Source organism: Nyctereutes procyonoides, unplaced genomic scaffold (assembly GCF_905146905.1).
Source record: "Nyctereutes procyonoides isolate TBG_1078 unplaced genomic scaffold, NYPRO_anot_genome, whole genome shotgun sequence".
Classification (NCBI taxonomy): domain Eukaryota; kingdom Metazoa; phylum Chordata; class Mammalia; order Carnivora; family Canidae; genus Nyctereutes; species Nyctereutes procyonoides.
Window position 1 is genome coordinate 17,700,558 of NW_026575160.1, and position 16,150 is coordinate 17,716,707.

At 39.4% G+C, this 16,150-nt stretch overlaps 1 protein-coding gene across 2 annotated transcripts; it reads right to left on the bottom strand.

Moving 5' to 3' along the window:
• Window positions 1–706: 706 nt before the first annotated feature.
• On the bottom strand, window positions 707–3,970 carry NEUROD6 (neuronal differentiation 6). Of its 2 annotated transcripts, none has more exons than XM_055314780.1 (2): window positions 3,852–3,970; window positions 707–2,529 (listed from the first exon to the last, which is right to left on the bottom strand). In XM_055314780.1, exon 2 carries the CDS (start codon window positions 2,506–2,508, stop codon window positions 1,495–1,497), a length of 1,014 nt encoding a protein of 337 aa, XP_055170755.1. In that variant the 5' UTR covers window positions 2,509–2,529; window positions 3,852–3,970; the 3' UTR covers window positions 707–1,494. The 2 variants fall into 2 exon arrangements, with proteins under 2 accessions (XP_055170755.1, XP_055170757.1); XM_055314782.1 differs by having other exon boundaries at window positions 707–2,388; window positions 3,852–3,927.
• Between the last annotated feature and the right edge of the window lie 12,180 nt (window positions 3,971–16,150).

Genomic DNA, 16,150 nt, shown 5'->3' on the forward strand with positions numbered 1-16,150 from the left:
CCGCGCTCCCCGCCGCCCGCGAGCAGCCGTCGGGCCCCGGCGCGCGAGTGGGCCGCGGAGGGCGTCGGCGAGCGCGGACCCGGGTCTCTAACCTCGCCGGCTCCCCCGGGGGCGCGCACCTGCGCCGGAGCGCGGCGGCACGGAGGTCACGGAGGTCACTGCCACCTCGGTCTTTCTTCTAGAAGGGCCCGGCCCCGCCCAAGGGGGTGAGCGCCCTGGGCGCCGTTCAAGTGGGTGTTCGCTGGCCTTTTGTCAGGAAACTTTTAATCACACGGAATTTAGCCTCTAATCGGCCAGACTTATTTAAACCGCGCAGAGTAAAACCTTCCATTTTTTAACATCCACTCTTGGTGTTTGCTGGAAATTTGCCACCGAATTTCGGCTGGAGCTGAAGGTTACCAGGATTTATCATTGTTTCCCCAGGATGTTTAACCCTCATGGGCTCCTCTTCTTTCATTTGCGATACTTAAAAAAAAAAAAGAAAAGAAAAGAAAAGAAAAGAAAAAGAAAAAAAGAAAAAAGAAAAGAAAAATTCTTATAAGAGCTTTGGCCATTTTGTTTAAGAAATTTGTTTTATCTCTTACGGTTTTGGGATCCAGAAATATTTCTGAAATGGGGAGGAGGGAGTGTTAGAGAGCAGCTGTGTACCAGGAAATAATAAGTTTCATGCAAAAATATCACAGCTAATAGATGTCCTTTAGGAGTGTAAATATCTATGTTTAATTGCTTTAAAAATGCGGGGTGGAAAAACACAATTATACATTGTGATAACAAACCTGTACAGATAATTTCTGAAAATACAAAACAAGTGCTGAAAAATTTTTCTTTACGATTGAAATATTGTTCCAAAATCATGACACCGTCCACCCAAATATCATGTTGCCCCATCTGCAATACCCGAAGAGGAATAGTTACCAATTGAATGCATTTAGATTCATCCTTAATAAAAAGAAAATTGCATAGCTTTTTATATTGTTGCACATCCTCAAATGCATCTTCCAACATCAGTGTCACCTTAGGGTTATTCTCAATATTTTCAATTTTCAATTTTCAGAGATACATAATATATAATTGCTAGTAATTATAAACACATCATTTTATTCATCTGATTTTAATAACATGCATTTTTATAATTACTGTACAACTGAAATAGACATTGAGTTACGCTGTGTGCATGTCTTTATTCAACAGTATATTCTTAGACACCTTGTTCAAACAAATCAGGTGAATTTAAAAGAAAATAAAACAAGAAAAAAAAATCCTTCCAGTAGAAACAGAATCACAGTGCTTTACAGACAAAAGGAAAGGAAAAGAAGTCCTCATACGAAAAGAGATTTATTATTACATAGAAAATTCTCACAATAGTTGAAACACACTTCAGGAACTAGTAAACACCTCAGATAGAGTTGTGCCAATTACTCAGCCCACAAGCATCTGCTTTGTCTTAATTAGACGGGGGAGGTGAATGACCACTGTTTATTTTCATTTTCCTCATTAATTATGAAAAACTGCATTTAATTCATCTTGCATGGTGAGAGATTGGCTGCGCAGATGTAAGTCGTAAGGGAAGTGACTGTCGGTGGGCAACCTGAACATGGCACCCTGCCCAAGGGGACCCCTGGGTGGCACTGCACAGTAATGCATGCCGTAATTGTAATTTTTGCCATAGTCCAAGGTTTCTTCTTGCTTCAGGGAAAATATCCCATTATAGTTAATTGGGGGAGGACTTAAGGGACCTTCAAACTGAGGGCTGGCACACTCAGGGGAAGTGCTTTCATAGAAGGATTCATATGCACTGCAATAATTGTAGGGTTTCATGGACTTGGAATTATCAAGAGTTCCATGCCCTGGGGGAGTGGTGAGCTCAGGGCTGTGGTAGGGTGGGTAGAAAGTAGAGTAGGGTGACCTTGTGTGGTGCGCAGCCTCCCCACCCTGACCCATCAGGAAACTCCTGGCGTTGAGCTGCAAGCAGCCTGCCACCAAGTTTGTAGTTGGCTGGGAAAGACCTTTGCATAAGTTTTGGACGAACGTGAGCAGATCAGGTCTCTTGCCGATTCTCAGAATTTCAGAAAGTGCCCAGATGTAGTTTTTGGCCAGTCGTAAAGTTTCTATTTTGGACAGTTTTTGGGTTTTGGAATAACAGGGGACCACTTTTCTTAAATTGTCCAGAGCGTCGTTGAGGCCGTGCATCCTGTTTCTCTCGCGCGCGTTCGCTTCCTGTCTCCTGAACTTGACCCTCTCCAGTCGGAGCTTGGTGGTCTTTTTTTTCCTAAGACCCCTCCTTCTGGGCAAGCCATTTTCATCTTCCTCTTCCCTGTCTTCCTCCTCTTCTTCCTTCTCGGTTTCTTCTCCGGGGGCCCTTTTGATGCTCTTTCCTCGAAGGACAATCTGTTTGGAAAAGCTTTCTGGTTTCTTAATTTGCTTCTGGTCCTCACATTCTCTAGAAAACTTTCTGCACATCTGGGATTCTGGCATTACAACAGACTCATCAAACGGTAGTGTTAACATGGTTCTCTAATCTTAAATTACCTGAAAAAATGCCAGCACAATATTTAAAGTGTTTTCATTTTTAAAGTTTATACACTTAAAACATATTTAATGACTTAATCATAAGAATGCACAAACACGTGAAAAAGACTGATTCTGGGACCGATTTTTTACGTAAAATACAATCTTTGAGTTTGTGCAGACTAGTAATTACAAAAAAAAACATTGGCACATGCAATAAGATCGATTTATACAGGCAAATTATCAAAAGAAAATAAAACAAGAAGTATTCATTATAATGCCACCACCATCTCCACTTCCCTTTGATTTTAAACTGGTTTTAATGCACAAAAAGGACCGTGGAATTCCAGCAAATGCAAAACATGATATAGCAATGCAGAATTTCATTAATTCCAATTCCCCTGAGTACAAAATAAGAAGAGACACCAGTTTTTAAAATAAAAAAGTGTTATCTCTCCATTAGCTGACAAATTTGTGAGGCTTTTTTTTTGTTTGATTGTTTAGAAAAAGAAATTAGCCTTAACTTTATTTGCTGTATTACATAACTGCAAATTTAGCTAAGTGGCTGTTGACATTTACAAATTTAAAGAAAAGATTAATCAGAGCCGATTTTTAAAACTGATTTCTTTCTGAGCAGGGAAGAAACATGTAAAAGAGCACTATTTTCCCAGCCTTCACAAAAAAGGGGGAGGGGGATTAGGCTAATTTGGAATAAACTGCATAAATAAATTTGAAAAAATAAAAATCACTGGCATTTTTTTTTAAATCAAAGAAAATGTTAAGACTGCTTTTACATTTACAATTTTTCCAAATGTGATCGTCTGTTTACTGCTGTTCAAATCATCCTGGACAAAAAAACCACTCTCGTAGTGTTTTTGTTCTACGAGCCACAGAAGTCTCCCTCTAGCTAATATCTGACAGGAACGGTCCAAGGATTCTGACTGCAATTGTGCACGTGTGTTCAGAATCCCGAATGAAAGGGGAAAATAATTTGTGTTTCAAATGCAATTTTGGCTTTCGTTTGGTGAAGCAGCAAGTATTTTCATCTAAAGTCTTCAAACAAATAGGCACGTTAAAACAGAGACTTTTCAATTTAACAATCTCCAGCCCCCTCAGCACACACACATACGCACATACACACATAAACTCTTAGTAATGTCCACATACTTGCAGTGTTACATAATAGCAGTGAAAGTATGTGACAATTACATCATAAGAATGAAATATGATAAGAAGTTATAGATGGCAAAGAGCATATAAATACTATAAGACAGTGACACTGTATCTTTAAATACTTGCATGCAAAGCCAGCATCAATTGAAGTAGATCTTTATTTATATTACCTTAGGTTTTAATTTCATTCAATAATCAGTTTTCATTTTGTATCTTCCAAATCTTTTCAGGCTGAGTGTCGCATCGTCTCCTGGAGTCTCTAGATCTGTGTATATCTGCACTATCTCATTGATCTCTAAAAAGTGACATTGATGCCAACTGCCAGAGCTGGTACCCATGCCATCTGCTAGTGACGTCACAGGGCAGAGAGAACCATGTGATCCTCTCTCTTGGGACCTTCATTCTGCACTGATCATCTGGCATCCCTGTAAGTGGGTACCAGCATTCATGCATCAACACAGAAGGTTAGACTGATAGGGAAAAAATCTGCACCAGCATTTCACATACAGTAGGTGCGTTTCTCCTCGAGCTGCTTCGGCTCCACTGGCAGTCTGGAGAAATAGCCGTGTTAGTGCTCAGTTTCGCCCTGCCAACGGTGCAACTATTAGGTGGTCGTTAATATTCCACTCATTTACAAGGTGGGCTTTTGTGTGAGCGAGGGGGTTTTGTTGTTGTTGATGTTGACGTTTTGTGAAGATCCCCATCCCATTCGTGCACCTGGGTACCCAGGGAAAGCAAGCCGTGAGAAGGAGCTGAAATCAGGAAAAGGGTCTTGAGATGCTTACCCGAACTAAGATTTGTGTAAGCGAACAGGGATCAGCAAAGGTCTCCTCATTTCCTTGTTTTGTTTCGTGGCATGTAACTTATGGGTGTGTGTCTGTGTGTTCTCTTATTAACATGTACGACTTCTGCGCTTCTTAGGAATTTGGAATAAAAGAACAGTTTCTCCATCTGGGGTCTGTGAAAGACATCCTCAGGCGCCCCCCCCCCCCCGCCCTTTCTCCACTTGCTGGTACCTTTCAACAACTTTTCGGGAGACCGTTTATCTCTTAACAAACGCAGAGAGGTCTGCGAGGCCACCGTGAAAGATTTCAGACCACATCCTGTGTCCTCTCCCCGAAGTCACAACTTCGGTCTTGCATCGTCCCATCCTCTCTCCAGCGTTAACCTGCTTGCTCGTTCTCATTTCGTTTCCTACACACCAAACATAAAAAATAGCTCTTAGGTTTTTGTCTTGTTCTTCTCCCTGGCATTCAGCTGAGTGTTTTTAATCAAAGATTAGCTTTTCTGCTTTCTGAAGCCCTCAGAGTTTTTTTTTTCCTTTCTCTTAAAGATCTTCTCCTTCTCTTAAAAGCTCTTCTCACATTTCCCCCCTCTAGACCAACAGCCAATTTAAAAGTCTCCTCATTTTTACATCAGTGTCCAGTGTTTTTTTTCTTTGTCAGATTTACACATATTTCTCTTTCCCCCCACTCCCCGCTTTGAGTATCTTAAGGAAGGCAGGGGGAGAAACAGTTAAGCGAAATTGGAGAGGCCTTATTGATAAAATACACTGTGAAATCAGAGGCAAACTCTACCTTCCTCTCCTTTTCTCTGCTCCCCTGTCACCCCCTTTCCCTTGCAGAGAGAGAGAGAGAGAGAGAGAGAGAGAGAGAGAAAAGGAACGTTTTATTTCAGAATTGCCCATCAGTAAAGTAAAAAGTGCACTAAAAAAAAAAAAAGTTTAAAAACGGACAAACACAACCTTTGTTGTTTGACAACTGAATAATCTCTTTCTATAAAGTGAGACAGTATGCTTTTGGTATTAAAGTAATCCCTGGCAGAGTTGTAACTGTTGAATCTGTGTTAGCCTTCCCTTTATAAATCCCAGTTTTGAAAGGTTTAGAATTCTGCTGCTTTCATGCACTTTGGTTCCAGATTGGCATCGGCGGCCTCAAATCAAATGCAGTTCTGCTCCTGTCGTCTCCCACTCATTTCCGTCCCCCTGAAAGTTACTCACCTTTGCCTGGTCAGCTCTAGAAAAGATGGGGAAGGTGGCAAAAAGGAGAATTATGCTAGGTAACGGAGAATAATTTTTCTCTCTCAACGGAGAAGAAAAAATGTTTTCTCTGCTAAACATGCAAATCTAAAATAAAAATAAGGCTATAAATTCATAACCTAAGTGAAGTAGGTTGGCCTAGCTTATGTTTTTTAAAAAAGTCAGACGTACCAGAGGCATTTCAAAATGTGTATTGCTGGTAATGGGTGCGTTGAGTTTCTTTCGCATAGCCTTTGGTTCAAAAACAACACACACCTTTTATGTCAACACAGAGAGTTTCTATAGGAAGAGTAGATGCAGACTTTCGTTTGTTCTCAGGTATGATTTAATTTTTTAAATGTTAAGGGGCATAAGTAAAAAAAAAATCAGGAGCCACAAAGCCTGTCACACATTTTCCATATTATACCATGTTCTAAACTTGCAAAGTCTCCAGAAGCTGCACTGTATTATGGGCATCGCAAACACGAGATTCAAAATCTAAGGAATAGGTAACGTGACATGTTGCTAGAAAATTATCACCAATGTAGCTCATCGCAAGGATAGACTTTATATTTTATCTTTGCAATATGCAGACAAATGAGAAACAGTTTTTTTGATGAAAACATTTGGGACTGTTCTATTTCTGCCTTTGAACATGAAATAAAAACCTTCGGGGGGGGTGGTGAGGTGGGGCGAAGGGGGGATAGATCTGTGTTGAGGTTTTCTGAGTATTAATCTATTGTTTGAATGTCTTAGGTCTCCTTTTAAAAAAGAAAGCGGGGGGACAAAAAGTTGTTATGTCAAGATTTAGCAAGGATTCAGTGTGTTTGTACAATAATCTTTCAAAAGAAATTTTGTTATGCATTTTCTACTATAGTTCCAGATATGCAAATGCCTGTGCTGTTAATATGCATTCATAACATACACCATAACGGCTGTTCTACTCTCTGCTAAGAAAGCACGTTAACACCAATACTCCAAACAGAAATACATTCTGAATTATAGACGAATACTCCGAGTATGGGGAGTGTATTATCTTCATTTCTAGAATGTATTTTCTCATTTTACAGCAATCACTGCACACCAAAGTTTACATCTTAATTTGATCCTGATTTAACCGACATGATCTTTGCTTCTGGGCCAAGACATCTCATAGATTTTTTTTTTTTAAAGTGCCCAATGTCTGACTGCCTATCTCTGTCTCGCTTGTACTGGGTAGTCTCTCATATTTCACTTTTAAAATGACCCACAGAAAATGTAGATATAATTCGATCCCATTGCAAGGCAATAGAATCCAAATGTCTAAATTAAGGCTCAGGGGTTGTTATTTTTTAGGTCATCTGATTGGTACCTGTGTCATAGTGAAGAAGAATTCTATTGACTTCCTTTCGCACTCCTTTCATAACCTAGGAGATCAGTCTGGAACATGACAGGCATTTTTCTTAGCCCTCTTAAAGAGTAAGGTAACAGGATGTAGACCCGGGCAGGGTCAGACAGCAAAACATCAGGACCAGAGTTTTTTTCCCCTAGAAGGAGGGTGCTTCCTGAGATAGATTTTGGGCAATTTTCTCTCTTGCCTTTTTTTTTTTTTTTTTTTTTTAAGCTCTTAGACAAATGCTTCAGGGCAGTGTGTAAGCCTGTGAGCGAGCCCAGTGTTAATCTTTCAGAGTTTTAACTCTGTCATCCCCCGTGGCTTGAAAGAGTTTTATGGTTGTGGCAAAGCGTCTCACTTTGGAAAACAGTCTTTCGGATTTAAACAAAAGTATTGGAAATATAAGGCAAAACACAAAACTACTTTACTCCCCTTGAAGACTTAGCGGGCTTAAAAATATGATTTAAACATCGATGTCTAAATGTTTTATGATATATGTGTGTGTGTATATATAATGTATGCATATATATGTATGAACATACGTGTATATATAATATATGCATATATATGTATATATTATGTATGTACACACTTGCAAGATTCCTTAGATCAAACAGATAATCTGGAAATTGGAGGGCAACGTTTGAATTGTTTTTATAGATTTATTTCAGGGTGAAGAGTAAACTGAATTGTACCATTATTTTGCAGTAATTATATTGTTATTTATGAAATTCACAAACTACAGCAACACCCAATATTCTGTTTTAGCCTTTACACAAAACGGCACTGCTGTTCTTTCCAGAAGTACATTTTATTATTTTTCCTCCATAGAGCATACTTTTTATTTGACTCCCTCAACTGCAGTTATTAAATTCATTTTCTAATTTCTTATTAAATAAGGTCCTCTAAATCTGCCGGTTAAAAGTTCTACCAGGATGAGAAGACCAGTATTATCAGACTGAGTTATTATAGTTCCAGCCATTCATAAAGAAATGGTGCTTTATTAAGTTTTATGATGTTACTGTAAGAAAACATAGTTTCCTTTAGTCCTTTACAAGTATTAAGAATGATTTATTGCCCCTGATTATGACTTTTAATGATACTGCCTAGAAATTAGTGTTATATTCCAATAATGTGTATTGGCATGGTTATTTTTAAGCATAGAAAGCAGAAGTGAAATTTGTCTCTTTTCTGTTACATTAATCCGTTGTAAGACTCGAGTGGGAACTTCAGGCGAGAGATGTTTTGCAAAGGTTTCATGGAAACTGCATTTTGAAAATCAAGTTTTAGGTTACATGCTGGTATGAAGACATGCAGGCTCTCTTAAGAGGGGGTTTCTGGATGGATTTCAAGAGGTTCTGGAGCTTCCTAGGATTATGTGCAAATTTGGCATGTATGTACATATGTGCATTTTTCTAAAGAAAGACTCGCCGTCAAATTCTAAAAGGTTAAGAATCACAATGCATATTTCGATGTCTTACTCAACTCGCCTTAAATTCTGATCCTGCTGTTTAATGGTTATGTATCATTCATTGATTGATTCATTCGTTCATTCATTTATTCACCCACTCAGCCACTTAACAAAGGTTTATTGAGTATCAATTTTGGATTGACTCCTTTCTTTCTCTCAGACTCTACAACCAGTATGTCAGCAAATCCTCCCGGTACTATCTTAGAATTACATCTAGAATCTGGCCCTTCTCGGTCATTCCACCACTCCTTCCCTCATCCAAACCACCATTGTCTCTCACCTGATCCAAATGACTTCTGTGTGTTCACTCTTGGCCCCTTATATTCAGTACAGTCTTCAACTCAACAGCCAGAGGCATCTATCTGGTTAACACATAAGTCAGACTGCATTCCTCTATGCTCAAAACCCTGCAGTGGCTTCCCCTTCCTCAGAGTCAAAGCCAAGTCCTCAGACCCAGAGCCTTCTTCTGGTCTTTCTGTTCCCATCTTCTACTGCTTTTCCCTCCACTCACTCAGCTCCAGCCACATTGGCCTTGGCTGTTCCTTCCATTTCCAAGGACGTCCACCTGAGGCTCCTGGCACTTAGTTCTATCTGAACTCCTTCTCCTGAGTATCCCCATGGCTCCTCCTCATATCCCTCCAGTCTCTCCTCAATGTTCCCTGACAAGGAGGTCCCCTCTGACCATCCTACTTTATATTGTATCCCAACACTCATCTGTCTCTTTATTCACTTTCCAGTTTTGCTTTTCTCCATAGCCCTCATCACTTGCTAACACAATACATCACTTATTTAATGTGTGCATTAATCTACTGTTCTTGTGCTTGCACATGAAAGGCATAAGTACATACTTGTTGAATGAAGAGGTTTGTTCCGGGCACTAAGTTGGTGATGGCCATTTGATGGCATGTAGAACAGCTATGGCAAGCCCTCGGGGAGTTTAGAGTCTAGAGGAGGGAGATAGGCAATACATAAGTAAACACAGAAACATGAAATTTATGTATTGGTGGCTACAGATAATCATGGGAAGCCCTACTTTATTAAAGTATCTGGGAAGCCCTTTCTGAGTCATCCTTCAAGCTGAGTCATGAAGACTGAGCAGCAAGCAGAAGCATGAGTGTGTGTGACATGTTGAAAGTTCTGGGGAAACCATAGTGAGAGTAAGGATCAGATCCTTTGAGACTACGTAGGTCATATAACGGATTTAGGATTTATTTCAAAGGAAGTGATTGGAGGACTTTAGACAGTTAAAGATTTGAAAAGATCACTCTGGCTAAGAAGAGTTGGGAAGGGAAAAAGACGAAGCAGGGAGAGAATTTACAAAGCTTATATGAGTGGAAAGCTCACCAGGGATGACTATGGCCCAGCTTCAAGTCAGGTGACGGAAATGAAGGGAGGAGGCCTAGAAATATAGTTTGGAGAGTGAGGCACCAGAACATACTGTTGGATGGGTGTGGTTGGGATGTCAGGAGGTGTCTTAACCTCTGTTCATGGTGATGATGAATAGTGCTCTCCCATATGCAATTCGCCAAGCACCAGGCGAGGTGCTTCACCTACATGGCCTCATGGGATCCTTGCAATGAGGTACATGTGACTGTCTCCATTGTAGGAGTTTTGAAGCTGCAGCTCAGAGAAGTTAGCTAATGTACTCATGACCGTTCCATTTTTAAGTGGGGAGATCATGATTTAGACCTAGGTCTGTCTGAATCAAAATTCTAGCTTTTTTAATAATTACACTTGGAGACCTTAGGAATTAAATAATCAAACATCAGCAAACTGTCTCAAACTGTTTCCAGTACATAACAAATCCTAAATATTTAGTATTTATTAGAGTAGTAGAAAAACTTGACCATCAATCTATTCACAAAATGAAGAATTATACTATTCATATATCTAGTGACTTAAGTTTTTTATCATACAATTGTATTTTAGATCAACATTTACAGGTAGGTCAATAGACTGCCATGTATGATGTATTCATATAACAATGATTACAATTGTCATCACAGTGAGCTCCTATAAACGTTGAGTCATTCACTTAAGTCCTGATCCTACTGATTAATAGCTATGTGTCATTCATTCATTCATTCACCCATTCATCTCTGTTCCTTCAGGACAGGAAGTTGTTCTTTCCTTCTTTCTCATTCACTCAATAAAACACTTTCTGTACGTTAGCACTGTAGACATTGCAAGGGGGAAGTAAAGGTAAATAACCAACAGCCTCACCTTTCAAGAAAGGTGATAAGAGAGGTTGTTGGTAAGGAATGAAGAAAAATTCGAGTAGAGCTAGCATGTATGTGGAGTGTTTTTTTTTTTTTTTTACTTTATTTTTAAGTATAGTAGGGACTAAAACACATGTGGATGATAAGTGCACAGCACAATTAATTCTGATAAACTGAATATATCTGTGTAATAAGGTCCCAATCAAGAAAAGCTTCTTGCCAGGGACTCCTGGTTAAGCATCTGCCTTTGGCTCAGGGTGTGATCCCAGGGTCCTGGGATCGAGGTCCGCATTGGGCTCCCCGCATGGAGCCTGCTTCTCCCTCTGCCTCTCCCTGCATGTCTCTTGTGGATAAATATTTAAAATCTTTTTTTTTTTTTTTAAATAAAAGCTTCCTTCCAGCCCCTTCAAGGTACCAACCACATCACCCCAAGAGCGACCACTATCTTGGCTTCTATGACTTGATTGGTTTTGTTCATTTTGTATACTAAATAAGTGGAATCATTCAGTATATACTTGTTTTTGGATCTGACTTCTTTATCTCAGCATTTTATTTGTGCGCTTTACTTGTGTTGTTGTACATAAGTGTAGATTGTTCACTCTTGTTGCTGTATAGTACTCAATTGTGTGACGAGACCACAATTTGTTTCTCCATTCTGTTGTTGACAGGTGTTTGGATAGTTTCTAGTTTTTGATTATTATAAGTAATGCTATTCTGGTACATATTTCTTTTTTTTTTTTGGTAAAAAAATACATGTGAGGTGTATTCCATTCCTAGTTATATACCCAACAGAAATGCATATGTGTGTTCTGCATGTATGATTTTAAGAGAAGTTTAAAATAAGACACTTACAAAAAGTTAATTTTTAATAATTACCTACCTGGCAACCACCCACATTCTAAAATCATTACACAAGATGAATAACATTATCACAAACTTATAGATTCCTGTCTTCTAATCTAGGATGGTATTGATTACCAAACTACAAATAATTATTGAAGGATTCCTATGCATCAAGCCACATGATTGTGGAAAAGAAGAGTAGAAGAGATCATCCTTTTCTTCAAGGCATCTAGAGTCCTGTTGAGGAAAGAAAAGTAATAAGGCATTGAGAAGCATGAAGGGCAGACTACGGTATAGAGTATCAAACAAATGACTATCTTCTTTGTTCATCCTTTAGGAACATACTGCCAGTTTAAGACTATGCAGTAGTTTTGTCAAGAATATGTTTCAGAATACTTGCACTTAAAGCATACTGCATATTCAGTTTTAAAACACATTGGCGAAATTATAGAGGCTAATATTTGATCAATGTTAATATTGCCTACTATTTTTGAATACTTTCTTTGTGCTAGCTTTTCTGCGCATGCTATATAATTCTTACAACAACTATATGAGGATTAAATACATGAGTAGACTGGTGTAGTGATTCAAGCATGGTATCTGTAGCCAGAGCCGCTGGTTCTGACACTTTCTAGCTGGTTACCCTGAGCAAGATCCTATTCTTCAGCATTTCCATCTATCAAGTGGGAATAATTATATTTTTACCTTATAGTCTGTTAGATGGAAATGGCTAGAATAGTCCCTGGCCCATGGTAAGCACTGCATTATTATTTGACAGATTATTTTAAAATAAAAATGGAAACGGAGAGAATTGAGTATAAAGCATTTATAGGAAATAATTTCTTAACTCTTTGTGAAGGAAAAACATTTATTTTTTTAAAATTTTTATTTATTTATGATAGTCACAGAGAGAGAGAGAGGCAGAGACACAGGCAGAGGGAGAAGCAGGCTCCATGCACCGGAAGCCCGATGTGGGATTCGATCCCGGGTCTCCAGGATCGCGCCCTGGGCCAAAGGCAGGCACCAAACCGCTGCGCCACCCAGGGATCCCAGGAAAAACATTTATATGAAATAATTTCTTAACTCACGTCTATGGCAACGACCTCTGGTCACCCAAGCATTCAGGGTGCAAGTGGGGAGCATATATTCTGATGTCGGGACAACCAGTTCTGAAAATATAGGTTTCGGCTTGCAATTTCAGCATCTTGGGCCAGGAAAGATAGCAGTACCTTCATGACAAATAAGTTCTCAGTGAAGGCTGAACCGGGCAACAGATCTTTTAGAGATCTGAAAACTTCTTGGCTGTGTATACTCCATTTCTTTTGCATAGAAACATTGCAAGCTTTGCTCTTTGTCTCTACCTACTTTTGAATCTCATAGTGGCTTTGATGGAAGCATATACCACACACCCAAAAGATAGAAAGCATTATTTTTTTTTTTAGTCCTAATGTTCACATGCTTGCTAATATAAGCCCACAAGATGACTCTGGAAGCTAAAGCATTAGGTCGAAAGGCTAACCTTACTAACAACACAGATTTAAAAGCACACAGGCATGATCCAATCGCTCCCCAGGGGATGCACATATTTGCCCTGCGATCTGCCACATGCAGGTAGATCTTATAACCTCCAGATCACGTGAAAAAAAAATTAAAAACATGGTCCGCACCTATAGCAATAAAACAAGCCGCTAACGAATCCTGCACAAAATGCAAAAACCCAAATCATTATTTGCCTTTTTTGTATTTTAGACTTCTGGTTGGTTTGCTCTGTTTGGCTGGCAAATCTCATCCAATTACAATATTTTTTCATTTGCGTTTTAAAATAGCAATCCTAGCCCACTGTTATTATAACATATGTGGTAAGTTGTTGTTCCTGGGGTGGTGATAAATTCGTGGCTATCCATTCACATCCTCATGGGTTGGAATTAATCTTTCTCTTCTGATTTCCCACTACACTTTGTGCTTCTATGATTGTGCTTAGCATAATTTGCTTTGTAGTGTATCTATTTGTGAATGCATCTGTCTCCCCCATTAGCTTGTGAAGATAAAAACTATCTCGGATTTCTGTTTCATTTTGTTTTGTGGTCCCTGTGTCAACAACACACTGAAGTACATAGTAGGGACTCAAAGAATATTGGTAGTAGAAATGAATCGATTGATTGCGGTACATCACATTTGGCTGCAGAACACCTTAAAGCGATGAGACCCATCTGTCAATCAAAGCTGTGATCTTTGCTTCATTAACACCATGGCTAAGCAATGAGGTAATAAGTCAGTGACAAAGAGCTTCATGCCCCACATACCATAAGTTAGGTGACAGATTATATATAATTCTTTAAGCAGCAAAAACCCTTCAGAAAGCAAGTCTATGTCGTGGCAATAGTGATCCATAATTTTATACAGTCTGTATGTGAAGGCTGAACCCAGCTATCTCCTTCCTGGCTCTTTATCCAAAAAGGCTGCTCCAGTGCTAATTATCTCTTTCAAAAGCTAGAGTAACTTGTTCCACTAAGCAGTTTGCAGTTCATTTTGGCCACCGATATTGGTACAAGATCCAGTCTAAGATTGTGGCACATGGCTTTGAATTCTTTTATTGCCCAGTGTCATTTTCTGGAGGAAATCTATCGTTATCCTTTTGATCTGAAGATTAAGCATTCCCCAGCTGGACTTCCTACCATTTGCAGAATGTAAGTTCGGCCTGTCAGTGGTGATGCTAACTTGAAGTACCCTAGCTCTACTTTTTCCACTACTACCTGTTTTTGGAGATGGTCGACATTAAAAGAATGGAAGGAACCATCCTCCGTCATGCTCCATCTGGCTCTGCTAGTTCCTTGGCGACTGAGGCAGCACATACATTTGGTGGACAGATAAGGAATGGGAAATTCATGATATTAATAATGATTTCTCTGTTCTCCAAAGCAAAGGCCTTTCCGGTTTAGCAACTCTTTTACAAACGGTCCATGTTGGGAGGGGGCTGAGCAAGACTCAGTGCTGGAAGTGAAATAGAGATAAATGAATTAAAGACCAGACAGGGCATGCAATGATGGCATGTACTTCAACTGCTGCAGTTACTGAGTGCCTAGCATGGTAAATGAATAAAACATGGGGCTTGCCGCGGAGGGGCTCCTGGTCTTTAGGGACATTTAGATTCATGTAGAGACATTGCTGAAGTGTAGGGCAAGAGTCATTTCATCCGGCTCCACAGAGGTCTGTTTCTTTTTGTTCTGAAATGACCGTAGACATTTTTAGTGGTGATGATGATAAAAATACTGGAAATGTGGGTGAAATCGACTTCTTACCTGGAGAGTTATAATACAGCAAGGAAAGACTGGATTGAAAGGAATTTCTAAAATGTAACTCTTATGGCCTTTTGAATATTTCACTTTTAACTATTCCTCCAGAGAAAACGTACTTTTATTTTCCATGGCAATTCTAGTCAAAACTAAATGAAAAGAGGGAGGCAATTGTATAGGTGGGGATGTGGCCTTTAATTCAGAATCTCTGGGCAGGGTAAAATGAGAACTTTTCTGGGCCCTGAACATTTGACTTTCAGAGGCACTGTCCTCCATAAAAATAATAAAAATATTTGATGACTGTGTTGGTAGAAAGAAAATTTAATACAAGGTTGATTATACTCATTTTTATTCTTGTGTACTACACCTGATGGAGAAGTCTACCTGTCATTGGAGGTAGGGCGTGGCCAAGAGCATTTTTTAAATCTTCAGCTGGTTGAGAATCAGTATGCTTTGGGAGTTACCTACTAACCCACAAGGACTTTAGGAAGAATCTGTGGAAGTCCCTGCCTCTCTAGTTCTTCCGCCTTCCAGTTTTCATAAGCCACCCACTGTGCATATGAAATACACCTGGTGTGGGGATATGGCAATATAGGTATGCCACTGAAATTGCCAGATTTTAGTGAATAAAAATGCAGGACACTCAGCTGAATTTGTATTTCAGATATATTTAGATGTGGGACAAACTTATACTAAAAAGTATTCATTGTCTATCTGAAATTCAAATTTAACTGGGCATCCTGTATTTTACCTGGCAACTCTATATGCTGCCTCTATTCTGGGAACTCAAGTTGTTTTTCCCTCCCAAAATACACTTTCCAATTAATATGCCATGCACTAATATAGTGTTGCCCAAAGAATGCTCTTTGGACTATTATTATTATTATTTTTAAAGATTTTATTTATTTATTCATGAGAGACCCAGAGAGAGAGGCAGAGACACAGACAGAGAGAGGAGAAGCATGCTCCGTCCAGGGAGCCCAATGCGGGACTCGATCCCAGGACCCTGGGATCACGCTCTGAGCCAAAGGCAGATGCTCAACCACTGAGCCACCCAGGTGGCCCCCTCTTTGGACTATTAATAGGAATCACTCAAAAAAAAAGAAAGAAAAAGAGTTGCATGGTCAAAGATGTTTGTTTTCTTTAAAGCATGTCTTCTTGGGTTCTTCTGTGTACTTTTGTACATTATGACTCTCCAAGAGCAGGATATGGTAGGCACATGTCCCAAACTTATCATTCCATTGGATGGTTTCC

Bases quoted from the DNA above. Each gene is read 5' to 3' on its own strand.
- NEUROD6 (XM_055314780.1), bottom strand. From the start codon at position 2,508: ATGTTAACACTACCGTTTGATGAGTCTGTTGTAATGCCAGAATCCCAG.